General features: G+C 47.9%; 1 protein-coding gene across 1 annotated transcript in view; it reads right to left on the bottom strand.

Moving 5' to 3' along the window:
- The window catches only part of Ngef (neuronal guanine nucleotide exchange factor), a 93,094-nt gene that overhangs the window by 54,872 nt on the left and 14,009 nt on the right, over positions 1-24,213 (bottom strand). Inside the window, exons 2-3 of the mRNA XM_041650713.1 lie at positions 14,140-14,474; positions 9,950-10,064 (exon numbers count right to left, since the gene is read on the bottom strand). Of these exons, the coding sequence (XP_041506647.1) occupies positions 9,950-10,064; positions 14,140-14,401 (377 nt within the window). The 5' untranslated portion in view covers positions 14,402-14,474. The remainder of the gene's footprint in view (positions 1-9,949; positions 10,065-14,139; positions 14,475-24,213) is intronic.

Below are 24,213 nucleotides of genomic sequence, written 5' to 3'. Positions count from 1 at the left end.
CAGGTCCCTTCCTAGGGTCCTCTGCTACTTGATGATCTGTCTTGAACGAGTCCCATCTCATTTCTCTCTTATGCACAATTAGCTCTCTCCAGGCCAGGGCAAGGCAGGTTTTCTAGCACACACGTGACATCGTCACCTGGCAAGGCTTGGATCCTGGCAGTCATTACACTGGGTCAAAATAGAGCCTGCTATTATTCTGCACCGCAGAGTCGAGGTCTTAATTTAGAGGTTCGACGATGGCATGATGGGCGGCGTCGGGATCCAGCACTGACGGCACCAATTACCCGAGTCAGAGAGAGACGACTGAAAGCAGGAGAGTTCCTGTCTCCTCCCAGGGCTCAGGGTGCAGGCTGAACTCTGGAACTGCCAGGATGCCAAGGATCAGGTTTGGTGCTCCTTTTGGTCTCTACAGCACTTCCCCGACTCATGATGGCAATCCCGAGACGTTGTTCAAGGGTGGAAGGAAGGAATTCTCCCATAGGTTCTTGCGCAGGAAGAATGCGGCTCTTAGTGCCCTGTTGCAGCCAGCGCAACAGAGAAGTCTTGAGTGGCAGTGTTTCCCGAGTTTCTCTCCACAGGCCCAGGGCACAAGCTAGAAATGCAGCTCCTTGTCCACACTTCCACAAGAGGAGACGGCTTGCGGGACAGAGCAAATGGTCGGGTCTGTGTATGTAGCCCAGATGTTTGGTGCGGCATGGGAAGAGAATCCGAGTTCTCCAAGATGCAGGCTATGAAGCCTTGAAGGATAGCAGGGTTCTGGTGGGGGTAGGGGATGTGCAGAGGTGATGAGGTGTGGCTGAAACCTCAGGATTGCTTGCCTGGTGATTAGGGCAGATCTTTAAAAATATGGGTAGTAGCTGGTCAGGGTGGTGCACACCTTCAGTCCCAGATAAAAGTAAGCAGACGCCTACTAGTTCACGGCCAGCCTGGTCTACATAGGGAGTTACAGACAAGCCAAGGCTACACAGTGAGATCCTATTTTAAGCTGTAAACCAAACCAACAGTAAGTAGTGCTGACAGGTGACTTAGGTGCTTGCTGAGCAAGCATGAGGACTTGAGTTCAAACCTCCAGACCTCCCCTAAAAGAGCTGGGTATGCCAACACATGCCTAGAATCCCAGTGCTGGGGAGATGGTGACAGGAGGATTTCTGGAGTCTAGCAGAGTCAGTCAGCTCCACTTCAATGAGAGACGATAGAGAAAGATTAAGGAAGATGATACAGATATGAATAATTTGCATTGGTATGGATCTTGGTTTATTGATATAAATTTAAGGTCAGTTTTGTTATGTGTATAATTTCTAATCTTGATTAAGGTATTGTGTTTGTGTAGCTCATTTAAAAATGTAATGTATAATTAAGAAATATAGGTTAATAGGTAATTATCTATAATAGTCAAGCTTGTAGTCATGTTAGATTTTTCTAGATGTATAGAGATATGTTTCAGTTAGATAGGTATTATTCAAATCTTTCAGAGACCTTCAGAATATGGCATTTAAAATGTTTAAAAATTTAGGACTTTTCATGACAATGAGACACATTTGCTCCTGGCAGCACCAAGCTACTTCAAGAGGAAGATGGGCATCGAAGAGGCTTCTTATGGAGCTGGTTAGCCATTTGGGCAAGAAACTGCTCTTGCCTGGACTGCTTCACTGGATTTGCAGAACCCACAGAGAAATGACTGCTGACCTTGCCTAAAGGTGAGACGATCCCTCAGGATTCTTGCTTCATGAAAGAGTCTATCAGACTTTCTGCAGGATAAAGAAGAAAATGACTGATAAACTGCCAATATAGCCAAATCTGTCTTTGAAATGTCCTGCTTTGTGAAAAAGTCTGCTGGATACTATGGGCCTGTAGGCTAAATATGGATGCCCCAACGGTACAAAAGAACTTTGGGTGACTGTCCAGGTACTGAGATGTCTCTGTCAATTCGAGAATTTTGGAATTTGCTTACAATATACTTCCTGTTTACTTAGGTAATATTATATCCTTCTGGAGTCTTTGATGGAGTTGAAAAATAGATATAGTTATAGTTTTCCTTAGTTATGATAAAAGATAAAATAGATATAAATATCGTAACTGTAATTCTTGCTTGATAACTGTTTTGTTATATGTAATTTTACTATGTTAAAGTTAAAGCCTTCCTTTTTGTTTAAAAGAAAAAGGGGAAGTGGTATAGGAGGTCCTTCTGTCTTTGCATTGCTTTCATTAGTTAATCAATGAAGAAACTGCTTTGGCCCTTCTACTCTTTACCCTCACAAGACCACCTCCCGGCTCAAGCTTTTCTTTTTTGAAGGGGAATCTTGCATAGCTGAGGTCAGCTTCCTTCCAACACACTATAAAGTCAGTCAAGGATGACCTTGAACTCTAGCCTACCCCTCTACCTCTGGAGTGCTAGAATTGCAGGGTTGTTCCAGCAGGCCCAGTTTATGCAGTATTTTTCTTGCTAGACAAATTCTCTACCTCTGAGCTTCTAGCAGACCTGCACAGTTATTACTAAATGGTGGAATAAGTAAGTCTGGGCTCTCCAGCCTTTCCCATTAGAGTCGCTGCTCTTCTCGACCCCTGTCTGTTCACCTATCATGCCTGACTTAAGGCAGAGACGGTCAGAGAGCCTCGTTCACCCCCAGGGTCACACCTCAGAGATGTGTTTGACGTTCTGAAGAGGACAAGCTTGTCTCTTCAACATCAGGAAGAGGGGGGGAAGATTAGAAATTCTGTAAAGAAGACACAGCTGTCAAAGGCTTGTGAGCTGTAAGATGGAAGTCACAGACTGTCTAAAAATAGGAAGATGCTCAGAGGTGACACCCAGCCTCCCCGGAGACTGCACAGCCGAGGCCCTGGAATCTTCTGAAGCTCTGGTCCCTTCACTGAAGACCACAGAATGGGGCAGTCTATCTGGACACCTGGCGTGGAGAAGACTGATTTGTGTGCCCCTTGCTGGGCACGTTGTCTTCACCTCAGCTGGCAGTAGAAGCATGGGTTATTGGGCAGAGGCCAGGATGTCTTGTATGCTGGATAGTTTATGTCAGCTTGACACACGCTAAATTCATCTGAAAGGCGGGAACCTCAATTTAAAAAATGCCTTCATAAGATCTGGCTGTGAGCAAGCCTGTATGTAGGACATTTCCTTAGAGATTTGTAGGTGGTGCCATCCCTAGACTGGTGGTCCTGGTTTCTATAAGAAAGCAGGCTGAGCAAGTCAGTGAGCAGCCTCCCACCATGGCTTCTGCATCAGCTCCTGCCTCAGGTTTTGTCCTGTTTGAGTTCCTGCCCTGACTTCTCTTGCTGAACAAGTGATGTGGACGTGCAAGCCAGATAGCCCTTTCCTCTCCATAGGGCTTTTGGTCATGATGTTTTTTTTCTTTTCACAGAAAAACACCAAGACACCCTGTTACTCAGAATGCTGCACCCCTATGGCAGCCACTTGGCCTTTGCATGGGTGTATCTCTGAGAATCCAGGGGTGGAGGGCTCCAGGTCCTGGACTCTGTAGGAGCGTGCTTGTGTACAGGAATCATGTGCAAGACCCATGAGGTGGGAACGGAACCTGGCCTGGCCTACCTTCAGGCTTATATAGTAGCGCCCTCTGGGTGGCCTTGGGTGGCCTTGGTGGACAGTAAGACTGTAAGAACTGATGGCTCTCCCAAGCTCCTGGAAACATCAGATATGGCCTCAAGGATCTGGGATCCGGGCCACTTCTCTGAAGATCATCCCTTTTCCTTTTTAAGTTGGTTTTGTTTTCTTTTTAAAATAAGTTCCAGGATGTAGCATGTAGTTCAGTGCCCTGAGCTTGCACCAGGTCCTGAGTTCTAGCCCAGCATGACCAATAAACAAATAAACAACATTTTAAAAATCTTTCAAAAATGAACCTAATTTTTTTTAAAAAAAATCCTTTTTATTATGGAAAATTTCAAGCACACTCGAATAGACAGAAGAGTATGAGGAACTCCTCAAGCCTGCACCCCAAGCCCAGCAGTTCTCAGCTCAGGGCCCCGTGTTTTATCTCCACTCTCCGCCCACTCCCTCCTTGGCCTGGATTATTTTGGAGCAAATCTTGGACATCATCTTGCCACAACCAAAACATTCCAGACTGTCTCTCCAAAAGATGCAAAGATTTACACATGGCCGAAGAATAACTCTCCTGCCGTGAGACTGTCCGAGGAAATAAACAATCATTTCCCAGCGTCGTGAGACATTTGACCTGCGTCCAAAATTTCTCGTCTTTGAACGCTTGAAGCCCCACCCCCGACTCCCAACGTTCCCTCCACCCTCACCCCTGGGTCTGCAGTGTGTTGGCTGAAAAAGGGAATTTTGAAAGAGTTTCTACGTTGCAATTGGTTAATACTACTTCTTGCGTCTCTCGGGGCTTGTTTACACTTCTGTTGTGTTTTATTTTAAGAAACTTTCTTACTGTAAGGCTCGCTTGTAGCAACAACCCAAACAGGCACCAATGAACAGGCTGCCCGCCCCCCAGGAACTGTTTGTGCCATTTGTGTGTTTCCATGGAAACACAGTTTCAACTATGGAACCTGGTCCCTGCCCAGCTTCAGCAATTCACACTCACGGTGGCACACTTGAGCCTTTGGTGCGACGCCGAACAGTTCACGGCAGTGGCCACGTTGGAGATGGGTCAGCGGACGATAGTCACCGGTGCTTAATAACCTCTCCACCTAGTTAAGTTACATAAACAATAGGCCATCGCTGGGAGCGGGCAGGCAGGATGGGACTCTTCGCTGGTTTAGCAGCTGGTCTGGGGGTCTCCAGTGATGCAGTTTTATGAGTTGTCGCCTATGCCAGGGACAGGATTTACTGTGATGCTCTTGTGTTCTTGCAAGCAACCCCTACCCTTGCTCCTATAGGAAACCCCAGTAAACTCATTGGATCACCACCCCGGACTTGGCAAAGTCATTTCTTTGGTACGCCTTTGCCCTCTCTACCTCAGGAGACTAGAAACACACTCTCCTGGAAAGGCCGCACAGACTCTAATTCTGATGTGCTGTAATTAGCTCGGCAAACAGAAGCACCTCCCAGCGCCCCTCTAGAAAGCGCGGTGCTCTGCCGTGCCGGTGCCTCCCACCTGCCACCTCGCTCAGCACCATTGTAACTCCCACTGCTCCATGGTGCACGGAAGAGTGCTGGGAAAACACGCTCAGGTAAGCTGCAGACAATTCTAGAACCTGGAGGATAGGTACTAACCATGACAACGTGATGCATGTCCACCACCCAGTCTGCTCAGAAACTAGAGGCCATTCTGAAGACCTCAGCCCTCTAGTCTGCAGACTCTGGTTTCTCCTGTTCCTACCTCCAACTGTGACTTTCGCCTTGTACACACTGCCATCAGTGTTCTCTTATGCGAGGCCCAGGGCCTAACTGATGAGACCGAGGGTTGCCTGACTCTCCTTGATTTTCTTTTTTCTTTCTTAAAAGATCATTTTTGTGTCTGTGTGAATATATATCATGTGTGTAGGTACTTGTAGATGCAGGAATAGGTCATCAGATATACCCTGGAGCTATAGTTATAGGCAGTGGTAAGCCACCGTTTGTAGTGGCTTGAAACCGAACCATATCTTTACTACCGAGACATCTCTCTAGCCCCTCACCTTAGGTCTTGCAGATGCAGGTCCCACTGAGTGTGAATGGCCCATTAATCTTGCCCTCCCTTCCTTTAGCTATCATCAGAGAGGTAGATACCTGACCCAAAGGTGGCCAACCAAATTCTTTCCCTTCACGGGTCTTCTCTAAGAAACGTGAAGGAAGTTCTCATTGGCTGTGGAGGGCACGGTGAAAGGTCACGTTGGCATGGCTGCTCTTTCGATTATGGGCAAACAGGGAGAAGAAGCTGGGCAGAAACAGATGACAAAAAAAAGCAGGGAGGAAGAACCCCAGAGAAACTGATCAAGTGTTTCTGGCTCCTGCCACTGTTACTGCTCCTGTGAAGATAGGCTCGTTTCTTAGATTCTTTGGAATTTCAGGAGTTTTCTATAATGAATTGATTGAGCACGTGAATAGGCTTCTGATCTCAACCGAAGCAGCCTGTGCTGGGGAATAAAATATGGATGTCTACTGTGGCTACTTCCATTCAACTTTCCCATCAATGACTGCCTCGCTAGTGCTGTATGGCAGGAAAAGCAAGAGCCCCGGAGGTTGAAAAGAAAGAAACAAGGCTGTATTCACAGTAAGTATGAGTCTGTGGGTAAGGGGTGATACAAACAGAGCAAAAAAGCAACTCTGTCAAGATCACCGAATACTAGAGAAACTTACATTACATCTCCCATTTAACCAAGCCTATTGCATTTTATGCACTACCAATGTGTTCTGTTCATCGATCAATAAGGTAAAAACAGACATACAAACACTAGCATATAAAGTGAGATAAAAAGGCAAAGAAACAGGGACAAATTTAATTAAAATACATCTAAAACTAGGCAGGAAGAATGGCTCAGTGGATAAAGCACCTTCCACTCAAGCTTGAGAAGTTGAGTTCAAGTCCACAGAATCCATGTAAGGCCAGACACACTAATGCACATCTGTAGTCTCAGTGTCTCCATGGAGATGGGAGACAGAGACAGGAGAATCCTTGCAAGCCATCACCGTAATCAAGTCATCATCACTGTAAGCCATCACTGTAAGCTATCTTCACTGTAAGCCATCATCACTGTAAGCCATCATCACTGTAAGCCATCATCACTGTAAGCCATCTTCACTGTAAGCCATCTTCACTGTAAGCCATCTTCACTGCAAGCCATCACTGTAAGCCAGTGAGCAGGCCAGCTAGCCCAGCTTACATAGTGGCGAACAAGAGACCCTGCCTCACACAAGGTAGAAGGCAAGGACTGACCTCCATAGGTACACTGTAGTGCACACACCTATAGTCACACGCATGAACACGCATATGCCCAAGAATACCCATGCACATATGAACAACACGCACAAGGATTTAAAATATGCATCATTGCTTGCTTAGTTTTAAAACATCTAAATAGAGGGGATGTATTCATAACTAAATAAGTTGGGATATATTCATGGTCTGAACAATTTAAGGAGTCAAGGATCCCCAAATTTATCTGTAAGGATCATGAAATTTCAACTGCAGAGCCCAACAGACATATTTTTGAGAGTAGAAATTGACATCCTGATTCTAAAATGCATATGGGAACACAAAACCTAAAATAGGCTTGTCTTTAAAAAGAAGGATGTAGGAGGGTCCACACTACTAGATTTTCAGCATAAAGCTACAGAATTGAAAACAGTGTGGTACGGGCATAAGGAGAATCAACGAGATCAATGAAAAGTCTAGCGACAAACCCACCTGTGTGTGCGCAGTATGGTGGCTTTTTAAAAAAAGGATCAACAAACTGGTCCTAGTGACGCATAACTTCCAATCCCAGCTCTTAGGGGGCTGAAGCAGGAACTCCACGCGTTTTAAGGTCAGGCTAGACTATGTAGTGAATTCAGGGTCAGCATGGGTTATATCTGTCTCAGAAAGTGAAACACACATAAAAGAAAGAAAAAATAAAAGTATGGCAAGGCACGGATGCCATTCACTGACAGGAGCCAAAGGCGGTTTATGTAAACGGCACTGAAGCAGCTGCATGGCCATATGGACCGCAAGACAGAAATGCAGAGCTCAAGGTATGACGGCCTGTGGAAGTCAGATATTTGTTAGCAAATACAGCGATGAGAGAACAGCATTGATAAGCTTCTGTCAACAAAATTAAAAATCTATGCTCATGGAAAGACAAGAAAATGGTGATACATGGGTATCAATGTGTGCGGTGCGTATCTCAGGACAAGAGCCTTTGTTTTTTTCGGATTTTTTTGAGCCAGGTCTCACTCTTAGCCCAGATTGCCTTGGAACTCACTATGTAGGTCAGGGTGGCCTTGAATCCACTGTGATGCTCCTGCCTCTGCGTCCTGAGTACTGAGATTACAGACATGATCACCATGCCTGGCTTGGTCATGGATTCTTTTATTTAACATATAAGAATTACAAACACAAAAAAATAAGGATGGGCAAGTGACCTGAATGAGCACCACCCGAAAACAAGTGGAGAGCCAATGAAACCTTCATGGTCATCAGGGCCATCGTGTGTCAGAGCAGAACTGAGTCAGAGTGACAACCAGGACAGCGAGGGACAGAAACAGACCTGACATGAAGAGATGCCTTTCCCAGTGTCCTTGACACTGATGGAAGTGTCACACAGCGTGGTTTTAGCCAATGAGATGTAAGCAGTGTCAGTGGGATCAAGGAAACCTCTTAAAAGAAAGGCAGGGAGCTGGCAGGAACCATCCACCCCTCCCATCTTCCCTCCTGAACTGTGGCTGTAACGGCTGCAGCTCTGGAGTCATCGTAACAGATGGCAGAAAGGAATTCCAGTCATGATCTTCAGACTTCTTTTATACAGAAGCCAAGTAGACACCCACTATGGTGAACTGGGTCGTGTGGCATTTGGTTATAAGGAGTGTGCTAAATAGTTTTATGTTAACTGGGCACAAACTGAAGTCATTTGAGAGGCAGGAACCTTAATTAAGAAAATGTCTCCAGGGTTGGGGAGATGGCTAGGTGGTTAAGAGCACCGGCTATTCTTCTAGAGGACTCAGGTTCAATTCCCAGCACCCACCCAGCAGCTCACATCTGTCTGTAATTCCGGTTCCAGGGCTTCTGAGACCCTCAGACAGGCAAAATGTCAATGAACATAAAATAAAGTTTAAAAACTAAGAGAAAAATACCTCCATAAGATCTGTCTGCGTGCGAGTCTATACGGCACTTACTTCGTGATCAATGAGGAAGGGTGAGTGATGCCATCCCTGGGCTGCTGGTCCTGGATTCTATAAGAGCAGGCTGAGCAAGCCATGTGAGCAAGCCAGTAAGCAGCACCCCTCCATGACCTCTGCATCAACTCCTGCCTCTAGGTTCCTACCCTGTATGAGTTCCTATCCTGACTTTCTTTGACGACAAACAGCATGGAAGTGTAAGCCAAATAAACCCTTTCTTTCCTAAATTGATTTCGGTCATGATGTTTCATCACAGCATAGTAACCCTAACTATGGCAAGAGCTAAATTCAATTCTAACTGGTACCATACACAAATACCCTACAAATAAGAGTGCAATGAATAAATCAAAGTCCAATCACCCTACAGCACATGGTATGGCTGGCTGGTCCACATATGTGTAGAAAATGATTTAAAACGCTGTTGTTTGTGATACATGAGTAGACAGAAAACAGAACGAATAGCAGAAGCTGTCTGATGGAGACAAAGTATGCATAAGATGCATAAAATGCACAGGAAAAAGACCAAACACAGGCAAAGTTTATTAAAGCCTCTCTAGGGTGGTGGAACCATAATATTCCTTTTCTAATCCCCAGTGTGCATAATATCCCCAAATTCCTATTTTGTAATAGAATAGCTTTTTACAGAAGAAAGTTGTGAGTTTAAAAACAAAGTACATGCAAGCAGCCAAGTCATTGTAAGGGGAATTAAAACTAGCAGTTGTGAGTGCAGTTCAGGTAGTAGAGTGGCCATCTGGCATGTAGGAGCCCTGCGTTTAAACCCCGGTGCCATGTGAACCTGGTATGGTAGTGCATTCTGTCTGTAATCCCAGCACTAGGGAGAAAGCGGCGGGAAGATCAGGAGTTCAAGTCCTGGTTCCGCAGCTATAAGCTGGGACTCAGAGAGGAAGGCAAGAACTGACTTGTGCAAATCGCTTATGCAGGCGTGCTCGTGCGTGCATGCGTATGTGCACGTGCATGTACACACACACGCCAAAATAATCTCTGGCTATCTAGTGATTTCTTTTGAGGGCAGCCTGGGCTATATGAGATCCTGTCTCACATCAAAACAAAATAACAAAAATGACAAACAACTCCCTGTAGCTCTGAGAGGACTCGGTAGTGTGGGTGTCTGCCATGCCCTTCAGTCCCAGACCCTCCTAGGCTTGCACGGCTCACCTGGCTTCCTGGGCTCCTGTGACCCTCTGTGCTGCTGTTCTCCAGGGAGACACTCCTCCCCGGGGCAGATTCAAGGCCAAGGGTTCGTTTACAGATTTCCCACTTTCTGACGAATCTGTGGCGTTTAAAAAATGGAGCAAGTTAGAAAATACGCCTCTCTCCCCTTTCAGGAAAATCCGTGAGTGACAGTAGTGTCTGTCACCCCAAGAAGAGTGAGGGTGGCCCTATTGTCACCCCAAGAGTGAGGGAGGCCTCTCTTCTCACTCTCCAAAGGGATATTTGCTATGCCTTGTGTGGTATTTGGTGATCTGGGATGTCATTGCCATGGACTTTTTAACTAAGATACCAGCATCTTCATATATGTGTACACACACATTTACACACAGTGGGGGTGGGCACTGGAAAATAGCAAGCTCACATGTGAGCTTGGCTGGTATTTCGAGGACCACAAAGCTGCCATTATGGTGAGCTCACTTCTGGACAAACATTTGTAGTTTGTCAACGCCTTCACATCTAATCTCAACCTCTGTGTCCTAATCAGCGGGCAGTCACAGCAGGTCTCGACTGCCCCATCAGCCCGGTGGGCAAGCGATGCTGCCGCTGTGGTAGGGTTCACAAGGGGCACATTCTCAGCAGATGACATGGGGGAAAGTCCCGTGCCTTGGAGCTCCAATCTGCACGTGGTGAGCCCAGAGTGCCTGCTGTCTTCTTCTGTCCTTGGGGCACAGGGTCAGAGAAGACTGATGGCCAAGAGCGTGTTGTCTGCGCAGTGGAGCAGAGCCAGGCTTCCCGCTGGGCCGTGGGTCGGGGAATCTCAGGTAGTCCTGGAGAGTTAACTCCAGAGAGGAGGGAGGAGTCACTTTAGCCACCAGACTGTCTCTAATGAGACTGACTTATCTGTGGGCTGAACACCGGTGGCACTGTTGTAGGTGACAGGGGAGGGGGGTGACCCTGCTCTAGCCTCCATTTGTGTCCTCGGGTTTGGCTAAGGGAAGCTACGGGCTCTCTTCTTATTCCACTGTGACCCTCTTCACCCTCCTCTGGGACACAGCCCTCTGCCACCTTCAGGTGGATGAGAAGTACCTAGGCTGACGTGTTACAAGTTTTGTCTCCAGCTGGTGGTGCTGTTGGGAGCTGCTGGACACAGGAGGTGGGGCGTGGGAAAGAAGCTGGTCATTGGGCTATCTCCTGGAAGGCTTATCTCTTCCTAGACCCTCCTTCTTTCTCTGACTGGTTCTTCCTCACTTTCCCAACATACTGGCCACCATCTAGATACCCTGCTCGTCTCTGGCCAAAGCAGGACAGCCTGAGAAGCCCCGACTGAACCCCTCTTGCAGCCATGAGCCCCAGGACACTTTTCTTCCTTCCAGTTGATGTATCTTGAGTATTTTGTCAACAGTGGAAAGCTAATGAATATACCCGTCTTGCCTCCCACCACAGAAGGACCCTGTGGCCCCAGATCTGGCAGCTACACGTATTTTTCAATACCCTACACGCCTGCTCTGTCCAATAGGGCAGCCACTGTTCACGAGAGGCTCTTACATACTTGGGATACGGTTGATGTGGCTGGAGAAATGCATTTTCCATTTCCTTTGACTTAAATCCAAACATGAAAACAGAGTGGTGGTTTGATGATGGGAAAACTAAGAATATTTGGAACAATTTGGGTATGTAAATTTACTTTTTTGACTGTACATTTTATGAGATCTAAATCCAGATCAAGTATTTATTTCCCGTGAGGATTTGGAGAGTGAACACAAAAGGGCTGCACTATAAAACGCTCAACAGTTTTCAAAGACAGTGCACACAAAGGACCTGGCTCACTGATAAGTCATTTTTATAAGGACCCGTCTCATTATGTAGCCAGGCTAGTCTCAAACTCCCAGTCCTCCTGTCTATTACTAGGATTATAGATGTGTGGGATTACACACAGATACATATATATTTATATACACACATGCATATTTATACATATATGCACATTTACACACATGTGTGCACACTCATGCACATATATGTACATTTGTATATACACATGTATATTTATATGCATGCATTTATATACACATGTACATTTATATACACATGCACATTTATATACACACATGCACATTTATTACACATGTACATTTATATACATATATGTACATTTTTACGCACATGTGTACATTTATATACATATATATTATGCCTGGGTCACTGATACTTTTTATGCTAATTATTAACTATAGGACATAGGATAATATTTTGGAAATGATTGTTCTTGTTTCTAATTTCTCTGTGTAACCCTGGCTGTCCTGAAACTCGCTCTGTAGACCAGGCTGGCCTCGAACTCAGAGATCTGCCTGCCTCTGCCTCCCGAGTGCTGGGACTAAAGGTGTGCGCCACCATCACCCAACATATTATTGTATTTAATAAGACATATTACTACAATAAACCTTATTCATTTCTTTGTTATTAAAAACCTTTTAGATTTACGTATATTATGCGTATGAGTGTTTGGCTGCATGTAGGTACATACACCACATGAATGCCTGTGCCCACAAAGGTCACAAAAGGTCATCAGGTTCCTTGGATCTGAAGTTATGGATGGTTGTGAGCCACCATGTGAGTGCTGGGAACTGAACCCATGATTCCTCTGCAAGAGCAGCAAGTGTTCTTAACCACCGAGCCATTTCTCCAGCCCCTCTTTGTAATTTTTAATATGGCCACTGAAAGGTTTAAAATGACCTTGAATACCAGCTTCTACAAGGGTGGTGTTTTAGGTATTGCATCCCTGTATCCATTCTATCTGGACCCAGGACTCTCAGTGTCCGTGATAGATTGCAGACTCAAATATTCTCACCCTCAAGCAGTAGAGTCAGGGTCTCCCCCACCCCCTTTCCCCCCCCCCCCTGGACTGGCCACGTGTGCTGTGCTGACCACATGAAGCTGAGTCTAACCCCCCCCCCCCCCCCGGGTTTGAAGGCTTCTGCCCATCTCTCCAGGATCCTGTGTTGCATGAAAACCAGTGTCCAGACTGAGGGAAGACGAGATACAGGTGGGGTGCAAGGGAGCCTTCTAACTGAGACCCCTAGACTGAAATGACTAGAGGGTTGGACAAGGCTGTCCCCACCTCTCAGTCCCATAAGCCACCAGCAGGCTGTGGAGACCAGGCACACTGTGTTGGTGAGGGGAGGCCCCCAGCCATCCCCACAATCAAGAGAAGCGACAGTATGTCTTTCTATATTGGGGGTAGTTTGACTTTAGGCTACTAAACAATCGGCACAGCAGTGATTCTTAACCTGTGGGTTGTGACCCCTTTGGGGCAATGAACACAGGGGTTGCTTAAGACCATCGGAAAACAGATATTTGCATTGTGATTCATATCAGTAGCAAAATTACAATTACGAAGTAGCCACAAAACAAATTTATGGTTGAGGTCACCAAACATGGGAAACTGTATTAAACAGCCACAGCATTAGAAAGGCTGAGAGCTGCTACAATACGGGGTTTAACGGCTGTTTTTGAATAGCCAGCAAAGCCCCTGGACCTCCAACACACTAGGGGAGACACGCTTTCAGAGGACAGCTGCCATGCCCAGGCTTTGGGAAGCCATCCCACACTCTGCAGTCCCAACGCAGTCCCTTCAGAGTCCTGGGGACAGCCCCACGGAAAGGTGTCCACCGCTGTGGCAGGCCCTACTGACAGAAGTTTCTGAACTTTATTCTGCTCAACAAGTATATATTTTGAGCAGATGAAATGTACCAGAACCGATGCAAGAGAATCAGGGGTCTCACCCCAAAGACCCCCTCCCAAGGTTTTAATCTCACGTATATTCATGGTAACAGAAACCCCGACACTAGCAGGAACAGCACAAGGCAGGTTAGACTGACACCAGTAAGGAGATTTGTGTTCCCAAATGACCCAGGATGTGGACACTGCCATCTCCCGACAAGAAGACATTCATATATGACTTCACCGTGTCCCTTCAAGAGAAGCCTGTCATGTCGTATGACCTAAGGTGATCCTTTCTCGGAAGAGGACATGGTGTCCTACTATGGGAAAGGGAATTCTTCATGGGAAAATGACCTCAAGTGTTCCACCTCGCTGGACCCAACCCTGGCCATTTCCAGTGCCTTTGGGTCTCCTTTCATTTCATGAGACTCGGAACATCAGTAGCTCACGTGACAGGTGTGCCCGGTACTGACCTGCTTGGTGGCTGGCGCTCTGCTCAGACTTGCCTCTGGACTTGCGCTTGTGTCTCAAGGCACGGTTGAGGATGGAGTTCCTCTGGATTGGGATGAGGCAGCGGGGCTCTTCATCCTCAGCCTGCTCACCAGCCTCGGGTGCCTCCCTGGACTCTGGAAGTAACTCAGGCCTCATCTCAGCGGGACCGTGATTGCTTTCCCACAAACGGCTCACTGATTTCCTCTGAGGTTGTTCCCAGTCTGCAGAGTCTTTGGTCTCCATGGCAACGGGACTAATGGTTTCTCAGCAGGGCTGCTGGGGTCAGTCACCTCTCTGACTTCATCAGTCTTCAGGGCTTTAGGATAGACAGAGAAGAATTGTCAGAGTTGTTGGGCTAAGTGGCCCATTCAGAGCATGGAATCCTTTTCCATTCGGGGTTGATGAGATTTGGGATAATCCACACACCCCACCAATCGCATCTTTGCCAACACGAGTTGCAGCACAAACCGCTCATTTGGAGGCAGTCGTGCATCGTCGTGTAATTGAAGCTTATTTGTCCTATTCATAGGCAGCACTTTAAGGGAAATGCTTAGAGTGGTTTGTAGAACTAACTCGCAAGTAAATATTTCCTGAATAACTCCAGACAAAGAGCACCAAACTGCGAGAGAAGCCTAGGAGAGCAGGGGGAAGGGAAGGGCAGGCTGTAGGGCAAGGGGAAAGGGTGTTGGTATCGGCATGCCTCACGGGGGTCCGTTTACATCCAAGCAAACTTGAACTCCAAGTCAAAGCTCTTCCATCATCTAGAGGCCAAGTGCAGCTGAGTTAGTGGTCTCTTTGTATAAAAAGCTTTGTCCCATGGCCTGGAGTCACACAGGGTCATCTCCCTCCAGGACAACTCTGACATGGACTTCCTTCTAGGACAGGGCTCTGAGGTAGTGAGGAACCTGAGAGGTCTTTTGAGAATGGGTGCCACACTGGCGGGACAGTGTTCTGGGTGGTGAAGCCATGGAGTCTTTATGGTTGCAAAAGTCACGCATAGATTCCGTGTATGTAGGAGCTGTTTTCTGGGTCATAGGTCAGAGCTGTCATTGCTCTCTCTGTGGGTCAGAGACTCGGGCACACTTAAGCGGTTTCATACCTTCTCTAAAACAGAGACAGTGGGAACTGTGCACAGGGCCTCCACACCTCTCCAGTCCAGCTGTTACACCTTATTCTCAGGGTAGCAGCTCAGCTAAGGTTCCCTGGAGACGGGGCGTGGCTTTGAGCAAGGCAGGGTTTGAGGCCTGGCACCCACATGCCAGAATCACCCCCCCCCCGTGGGGAATGCAAAGGGACAGCAGCTTTTTCCTACCTGTCAAAGGTCTGCTTGCATCCCACAAGCAGGCTTAAGCTGCATGAAGGCCTTAGGAGGCAGGGACTCACTGAGAAAGGGCCTACCTCAGAGCAATATGGCCAGGCATTGGAGTGCTACCTGAGTTCGTGGGATCTGGAGGCTGCCACTTTCCACCCTGGTCACCACTTCTTTTACTTTGTGTTTGCTTTGTTTTCAAGACAGGGTCTCACACTACATAAGTAGCTGCAGCTGTCCTGGAACTTGTTATGTAGACCAGGCTGGTTTCGAACTCACAGAGATCTGCCTGCCTCTGCCTCCCAAGTGCTGGGATTTAGAGGTGTGTGCCACTATACTTGGCTTAAAACAACAACAACAACAAAATATTGTTTTGTGTTGATTATTTTGAGATAGGGTTCTCTACATAGCTCTGACTGTCCTTGATCCATGAAAATGCCATGTTCTGTAATCTGTGAGGTCCCTGTCCAGCAAACTGTAATGCTGCTACCTCGGGTGCCCAAAGAACACCTGCAGTGGCCAAAAGACCATATTGTGGTCAGATTGTTAATGTCCCATCCCTTCTAAGAGCTCCGAGGAGGGATGACATTTATAAACGTGATGAGGAGCCTCAGCCCCGACAGCACCATGGGAAGATTCTCGAAACCGCGAGTTCAGCCTGAGTCAACAGGGGCGGTGACTGTAGTTAAGCTAACGTATCCCTGAGCCAAGGACAAGAACTAAAGAGGTGTCTGTCCCAGCCAGACGAGCAGGGGACCCTGCCCTGGCTCCGTAGCGAGAATAACTACTCAGGCCACAGGGACCGGGAAAGAGGAATTGGTGAATCAGGAACAGCTAGGTCTCTCTGTCTTCTGCGGGCAGAAAAGGAGGCTGGAATGAAAACCATGACTAAATATAAGGCAGGAGCTTGGCAGTTCAGAGCTCTCACCAGTTCAGAGCTGCATGGGGACAAAGACCCTACTCACTGAAGGAAGGAGAGGGTTTGAGATTTGAAGATTCAGGGATCCCCACCTAGCCTGACATCTCTCTTCTTCTGCCTGCTCTGCTTCTCACTGTGGTCATTTAAACAGCGCTGCGAAGAGAAGTCACGCCGTGCAGCAGGGCTCACAGGGGAGGTTTATTGGAAGAGGAGAGAGAAGGCACAGAGAGGAGGGCAGAGACCAGTTTCTGAGGACAAGAGTGGCAGATGAGAAAGAGAGAGGGAGAGAGAGAGGAGGAAAGAGAGAGATGAGAAAAGAGAGGATGAGGAGGAGAAGAAGGAGGAGGAGGAGGAGGAGGAGGAGAGAGAGAGAGAGAGAGAGAGACAGGAGAGAGAGAGAGACAGGAGAGAGAGAGAGAGAGAGAGAGAGAGAGAGAGAGAGAGAGGAGAGAGAGAGACAGGAGGAGGGTCTGCAGTGAATGTGCACAGGAGGTGCGTGCTCTCAGTGCCTGCAGCTGAGGACGTATTCTGGCAGCCAGTACAGACGTCTAAACACCAACACTCACCTCACACCACCTCTTCCACAAAGAGTATGTGCTTAGCTCAGTGCTAGATCTAAGACAGGAAGGCGGTGTCCCCGGGGAGGGGAGAGGTGTGGTGTACGGCCGCGGCCGTGATGTGTGGAGGCTGACCTGAAGCTTGCATGCCCTTGAAGAAAATGATCCAACAGGTATCAGGATCCTAAGTCTAGGGACACAATGACCATGCTGAGGTGTGGCAGGGTGTGGCCGGCGTTGTACAGGCGTGGCAAGCGGACAGATACCTGGGCCTGGGAGAAGGAAGGAATGTGAGGAATCTGGTGTGGTGACCCACAGTGAAAGAGCAGCCAGAGCTCTGCTGGTGGTGGCCAGGCTAACGTGCTGACGAGGCCCCTCAGAGATGTGGGTGGGGCCAGTGTTGGGTTAGAGCATGCTGGTTTCTAGGTGTCAAGTTGAGGAGAGTCCATAGCAGGAACACCTGATAGGAGCTGACTCTGCCTGGCTGCCATCTTTCTGCTCTGACCCGGCCTGAGGCCTTAGCACAGGCCTTTTGGTTTCCAAGGTCATTACGCTCACCATTGGGTCAGTTTTCATTTTGCGCTATAATAAAAGTCAGGAGTTTAAGAACTTTACAAAAGCTGAGTGTGGTGGTGCACGTCTTTAATCCCTGCACCAGAGAGAGAGGTGGATCTTTGTAAATTCAAGGCAAGAGTGGGTTATATGGTGAGACCCAGTCTAAAAAAAAAAAAAAGAACTTGCTGGGCATTGGCGGCTCATGCCTTTAATCCCAGCACTGGGGAGGCAGAGGTAGGTGGATCTCTGTGAGTTTGAGGACAGCCTGGTTACAGAGCAAGTTTCAGGACAACCAGGGCTGTTACATACAGAAACCCTGTCTTAAAAAAATAAATAAATAAACAAAAGGAAAAAAAAATAAAAGATCTTGTAAAAAAAATTGGGGAGGAAACTGCTCACCCAATGGCAGCTGGAAAGGAAAAGACTGGAAAGGGGCAGTGACCCCAACATTCCCTTTAAATGCATGTCCTCTAAGGTTTCTTCCCCCCAGGTCACGTTTCACAATGGTTCTGCCACCTCCAGGTATTGCTACAGACTGGGGACCTGGGACACTCAGCCACCATGTTATAGTCACATAGCTGTCGTGGCTGATGTTAGCTGTCGATCTGACAGGATCTAGAATCACAGAAGAGACAAAACTCTGGGCATGTCTGTGAGGGATTATCTAGATTAGATTGGTCAGGTTGTTAGGCCCACCCTAAATATGGGTAGTCCCGTCCCATGGATGTTGTGGACCAAGCACCAGCGTCTACCGCTCTCTGCTTCCTGTCAGCGGATGCACTGTGACCAACCGGCTCCTTCACCCTCACATCAGCTGCCGTGACTTCCCTTCCCCCCCTTAAACTGCTCCTTTCCAGGTCTTTCGTCACAGATAGAAAAGTGGCTTATTTGCCATTTTAAGCTTGCATTTTTACAAATTGAAACCAGATTTACATAGAGTAAACTAGGCTGTTTTTAGACCATATTTTATGAGTTGACCAATGTGTACAGTTCATGGGATGCCCCAACAAAACACAGTTCCTTTGTCCCTTACACCCCATCACTGCCCCTGGTGACCACTGCCAGTGAGGGTTTCCTCCTGGTCGTCTGCTCCTGATGACCATGGGGGTAGAGCTGGGTGTCAGGGGATGTCTTTATCCTGTTGATCTATATTTTCAAGTCTGTCCACCATTGTCTGGCCAGTGTTGGACATCAATAGTCACTGCAGGCTGCTATGGACATGTGGAAGCCAAGATATCTGAGCGAGGACCCAAGACCTGGCTTCCAGTCTCCACCTCTGCTGCCTTAACATTGGGCAAGTCAAGCTTCAGTTTCTTGTCTAGGACACAGTGTCTGTGGGCATGGGGTGGGGTGGGTGAGTGTGGGTGGAGGTGGGTATGGGTGCTACTCTCTACATCCTCTTCTGGCTAAAGTTCTGTGATCTAGGGAAGCTGGAAAGGCCACAGTGGGTGCTTGTGGAAAGACAAGAACGGGGGAGGGGGTAGATCATAAACCATTCCAACCAGTTTCTCTAAGAGAGCAGGGGTTGTGAACCTTGAGAAAATATATTTCTAGCTCCTACGATCTTTTGGGGGGCACAGAAACCTTTGTTATGCCCCACAAATACCTTTCGAGGTCTATAGTCATTAACCTCCCCATGTAGCCAGGAAGCTGCAACCCCAGAGCGCGAGTGATGTGCCCAAGGCCACACCATTGGTAAGTGGTGTGGCCAGGATCACACCCCATGTGTCTGACTCATGGTTGAGGAGAATGTGGTTCATACACAGCCTGGGGGAGTCAGAGGCAGGAGTGGCCATCTCCTTGTGCCTTGGTGCTTGGGGACACGAGCCAAAAGTGACTGTTAAGGCTCCCAGAGCTGGGCCATGGGCCAGGGGCCTCCTACATGAGTCAGTGGCCTGGGAGATTGAGACACTTGGGAGATCGGGATACTTGGAAGGAAGGCTATAGGAGGGGCAGGGAGCTGGCTGCAGGCCCAGCCATGGCATGTGAAGCCAGTTTCTGGGATGAGGAGGGCCAGTGAATAGAAGAGGTTCCTGACCCAGATCCCTTCAGACTGCCATGTGCGTAAATCACCTGGGATCTTGCTGAAAGCCAGATTCTGTCATGGTCCTGGTGAGGTCAAGACTGCATCTGTGACAGGTTTTCTGGGCCTGTCCATCATGCCAGCCTCAAGCAAGGACAGAAGGCCAGCATTTGCAGCAGATAAGATGAAACAGAGAAGCCAAATGAGGGAGCTGCCTGGGCTATTGCCCTTATACTCACTGGATCTGGGAATATCACAGGTCGGAGGCAAATGGAGGTCCTGAGATGAGGAGAGCTGGGGCAGGGAGGAGGAGGAGGCAGGAGACACAGCCAGGTTGCTGGAAGTACGTGCTGGTCTTGGTGTTGCTTTCCACCTCTTCAACTGGGAGTAAAGAGGTGGTGAGGCCACACACACAGCAGAGCCACACAGAGTACTTAGGTACCCGCTCCACAGTAGGCTGCTTTGGGGTAAGACAGGCTGCTCTGGGTGTTAGGCCAAAAAGATGAGGCTTGTTTTCCAAAGCTCTAGAGTCCACCAGAAGGATCAAGTGGTGACAAGGGAAAGTTACAGTAAAGAACAGGTCACAGGAGACTACAGCTCAGAGGAAGATCCCAGGTTGGGGACCCCTCCTGATGTTAGTCATTCTAACTGTCTCCATAAACCATGCAAGGAAGACCTGGAGTGTGTGTGTGTGTGTGTGTGTGTGTGTGTGTGTGTGTGTGTGGTGTAGGGGTGCCTCTTGTTCAGTGAGCAGCTATGAGTCCTTACTAATCTCCTCAGAGAGGGGACCCAGGACAGTATGTTGCCATGTGGCCTTCAAGAATGAGAGAGACTGTGGCAAGAGAAAGACAAAAGTCACTCTTGTTATTTGCCCCTCAGGTAAAAAGCAGGCTTTCCTGGGCTATCAGCAACCAAGGCTTTGTGGGTGGGGAACCAAAGGTGTGTAGAACTTGACAGGAAGCTTTTCGGCAGCAGAGGAAAAAACCAGAGACATTTTCCACAGGGCTGAAAGTCCCTTCCAGGAAAGACAAGGGGATAAAACACCCAAAGGGGAATATTCTGGGAAGGTTAAAAGCTGAAGTTTAGAAATTGGGGTACTAGCAGTGGGGAAGGGAAGGGAACGAAAATTGGGGGTAGGGGTCAGAGCAAGACCTGGAAGCCAATCAGCTCTGCCTATGGAGAAAGCCCTAACTATCTGGCTCGGTGTGGACTTTGAGGTAGAAGGTCTTTCAGAACCAAGTCCAGGCCCAAGGCAGAAGGTGCTCCCTGAGGCTTGAAGGGAGCTGAGACTCTCAGGTATGTGAGGTGGGGTTGCTGGCCTGGGAAAGAGACACCTGAGGAAGGAAGCCAGGGAGGTACCAAGAACCAACACCTGAGAAACTTTGTTGCCTTGTTGACTCCAGAAGGAGGGGAGTGAAGGGACACTGGTTGTCCTGAGGATGTTCAGCAGAGGGAGGAGAGGGAGAGGGAGAGGGAGAGAGCGGGGGAGGGGGGGAAGGAGGAAAAGAGAGAGAGAGAGAGAGAGAGAGAGGGAAAGGAGGGAAAAGGGGAGGACAAAAAGGTAAGCACTCTATCCCCCAACCACACTGCAGCCCAAATCCTAGGAACCTAAGCAATGTCTCTTTCTGGTGAGAAGACTAAAACACACTGAGGTTTAAGAACAAGCCACATCCTGCCCCTAGACTCTGGTAGCACCCATTTCTACTGCCTGGTTGCTGTCCATCTTACAGAACAGGGAGTGGAGTAGTAGCAGAGGGGACATTGCCATGAACAAGAAGTGATGTGCACACAGCACTCCTTTCCCGATGAGCTGGGACAGAATGGTTAGAGGGATTTCTACCTGAAGGAAGGAACTGAGACGTGGGCGTGACGTGGGACAGCAGGAACAACCCAGAGAGCCCTGCTAGCAGAAGAGTAGGGCCGGGAGTAGAGCTGGGACTGCAGAGGTCCGAGGCCCAGAGCCAGTGTGGGAGAAGGAGGAAGAAGGGATCTGAGTGAGGAAGCCTCCAGGCTTGGCAGGCAGGAGGCACAGCAGACCAGCTGCAGACTCTACAACATTCTGAAAAGCAAACTTGAAATGTTACGTTCACAGAAAAGGGTGCAGATGCTGAACTTTAGAAACCAGTTCTTCAGAGACCTGAAGGGCACTGAGCTTGAAATTAGAAAGTTCTGGATTTGGGATTTGGAGGGGTAAGTGTTTGCATACGGTAGTGGCAAGCAGAAAGGGCCAAAGGATAAAGCAGGCCAGGGGGAGTCGGGAAATGAAACTAGAAAAGGAGTCTATTAGAAGGATCAGAAACGTCCCCAGGATCTGCCAATCACACTCTGTTTGCTGGAGGGTTGTGAGCTTGCCGGGCATCATATTTTGTACATTTTTCCCAAGTAACGGTATGCTGTCCCTGTTATCGAGTTAGGCCTTTTGAAACGTTTCTCTAACCAGTGTGTCTGCATCCCTTAACCACCTCAGTCTCTTACAATCATTATACTCTCAACTTCTGAGAGGTTACCTCTGAAAAAAATTCGTTGCACGTATTCATCATACTTGATACTGTGTTGCAAAATGACATTCCACACAGGTATGTGTCATATACTGAGTAAGGTCCCACTAGTCCCACTCCTCTCTCCTAACTTCGGTTAGTTTCCATTGTGACAGTTTTTGCTTCTACTTTCAATGCATACACACCTGCACAATTGCATGCATCTACATAAAATGTAGCAACATGTAGAAAACATGTAACGTCTGTCTTTCCAAAACTGGCTTAGTTCTCTTAAAAGTTCAACTTTTTAAGATCCTACATGTCTTCAGTAGGGTTTCTGTTGCTCTGATGAAACACCATGACCAAAAACCACAGGGCAAACTTTCAGCTTCCAGTCACAGCACTTCGGAAAGTCCACCACTGAGTGAAGAAGGGAGGAACTCAAACAGGGCAGGAACCTGGAGGCAGGAGCTGAGGAAGAACCATGGAAGGGTGCTGCTTACTGGCTCGTTCCTCATGGCTTTCTCAGCCTGCTATCTCTTAGCACCCAGGACCACCTGCCACACACACAGAGATGCCCCCTCCCCCTCAATACCAATCATCAGTCAAGAAAGTGCACCGCAGGTCAGTCAAGGAGGGGAATTTTCTCAATTGAAGATCTGTCTTCCAAAACGATTATGGTTGTGTCAACTTGACAAAAAACCTAGAGAGCATGTGACCTGTGAGTGAGAACGCAAGATGCTTGCCTTTCTGTGAGTGGCTTCACGTAATATTCCATGTTCAACTAATTTTGCCACACTGATGAAGACACCCCCCCCACTTCTGTGCTGGACAGCATTTCATTGCACGTACTCCCCGTGATGTTCTTATCGTCTCTTCTTTGCTGGGTGCACAGGCTGCTTTGAACCTTGGCTTTTCTGAATAGTAGTGCTGTAAGATAATCCTTTGGTATTTTGATTTCATCTCTTTTGTGCATACACCCAGACACAGAGTGGTTCTAGATTTTAGTGTTTTTGAGGGTAAAACTGAGTAGAAAATAGAAAACAATTCTGCTAAAAGATGGCACAAACCCCTGACAAACCCCTGGCACACGACACCAGGTTCTTCCCCCAGCCCAACCCCAGCACTAACATAAAACATGTTCTGTGGTATCAGCAATGAGGGGACCCAGTCACAGCTCTGAGCTGTCACCTCCATCAGCCTGACAAGTCCCCCAAATCTTTTAGGGAGCTCCTCTTGGGCCAAAGTCTTGACACTGATGGAGAAAAGGACTTCAGGCCTAGACACCTTGAGGCAGAGTTGCAGAGTTTTATTAGATAGAGATTTTAGTACAGGCTGAGAGTCAGGAGAAAGAGAGCTATCCAGAAGAACGTAGGACATACCTGAGTCTGCTCCTCATGGGAGAAGCAAGGGTCACTGTCTTGCGATTAGCTGTAGGCAGACAGCATTGATGGCTCTCGAACTTCACCTGAAAAGGTTGGTAGGAAGTCCTTCCTTCTCCCTTCTTTTCTCTCCTGACAATGGAGATTACTGGGAGGCTCCAGAGATGGCGCCAATGGAGCTATGGTCTGATAAGGTAATGCCAGGAGCCACTAGAATTGTATAAGGTATTTAGGACTCTCCCTTCCCCTGGAGTTTTTTGGTGAAGTTTCTAGAAAATTGCAGGCGTCCAGTTGTTAACTGTGCTGGAATGCTGGTGAGATGCTTCAACAAGACTTCACAGAGAAGGGCTCCCTTCCCGGTGATCTTCCCTCTCTTTCTATCCTGCCTTCTTGGGATCCTCTAGGACGAAGGTTTTGAACGCCCTCTTTGGTGACTGGATGAGGCGCCTCCTCCTCTAGAAATGGTATCCTCACCACAGAAGTAGAGCAGACGCATTTACCAAAAATGGTTGCATTTGTTTGAACTGTGTGGGTCAACAGCTTCTCTCTGGTTTTAATTAGCCAGGCTGGCCTGTCATGTGTTGAGGCCATTTTGGGTTGAATTTGTGAAAACACTCCAGCCAAGGATAAAAGAATGCCCAGCGTTTAAGTCGCTGGAGCACATGAGGGAAACCCTATGGTCTCCCTGTGTGACGAGGTTTCAGGATGAAAGCGTGCATGCAGCTCTCATATGCTCTTATGCGTTTTCATATTAAAGCAAATACTAGTGAGCTTAGCCTACTAACTCATGGTGCTCATATTTAGTGTGCAGATTGCTGGACACACAGGTCTAA

The sequence above is a fragment of the Microtus oregoni genome, unplaced genomic scaffold, assembly GCF_018167655.1.
Source record: "Microtus oregoni isolate MIOR12 unplaced genomic scaffold, Mior012 000004F_ref0000308, whole genome shotgun sequence".
In the NCBI taxonomy this organism is placed as follows: Eukaryota; Metazoa; Chordata; class Mammalia; order Rodentia; family Cricetidae; genus Microtus; species Microtus oregoni.
Note: the sequence above shows the minus strand (reverse complement) of the source record. Positions and strands in the feature narration are given on the sequence as shown.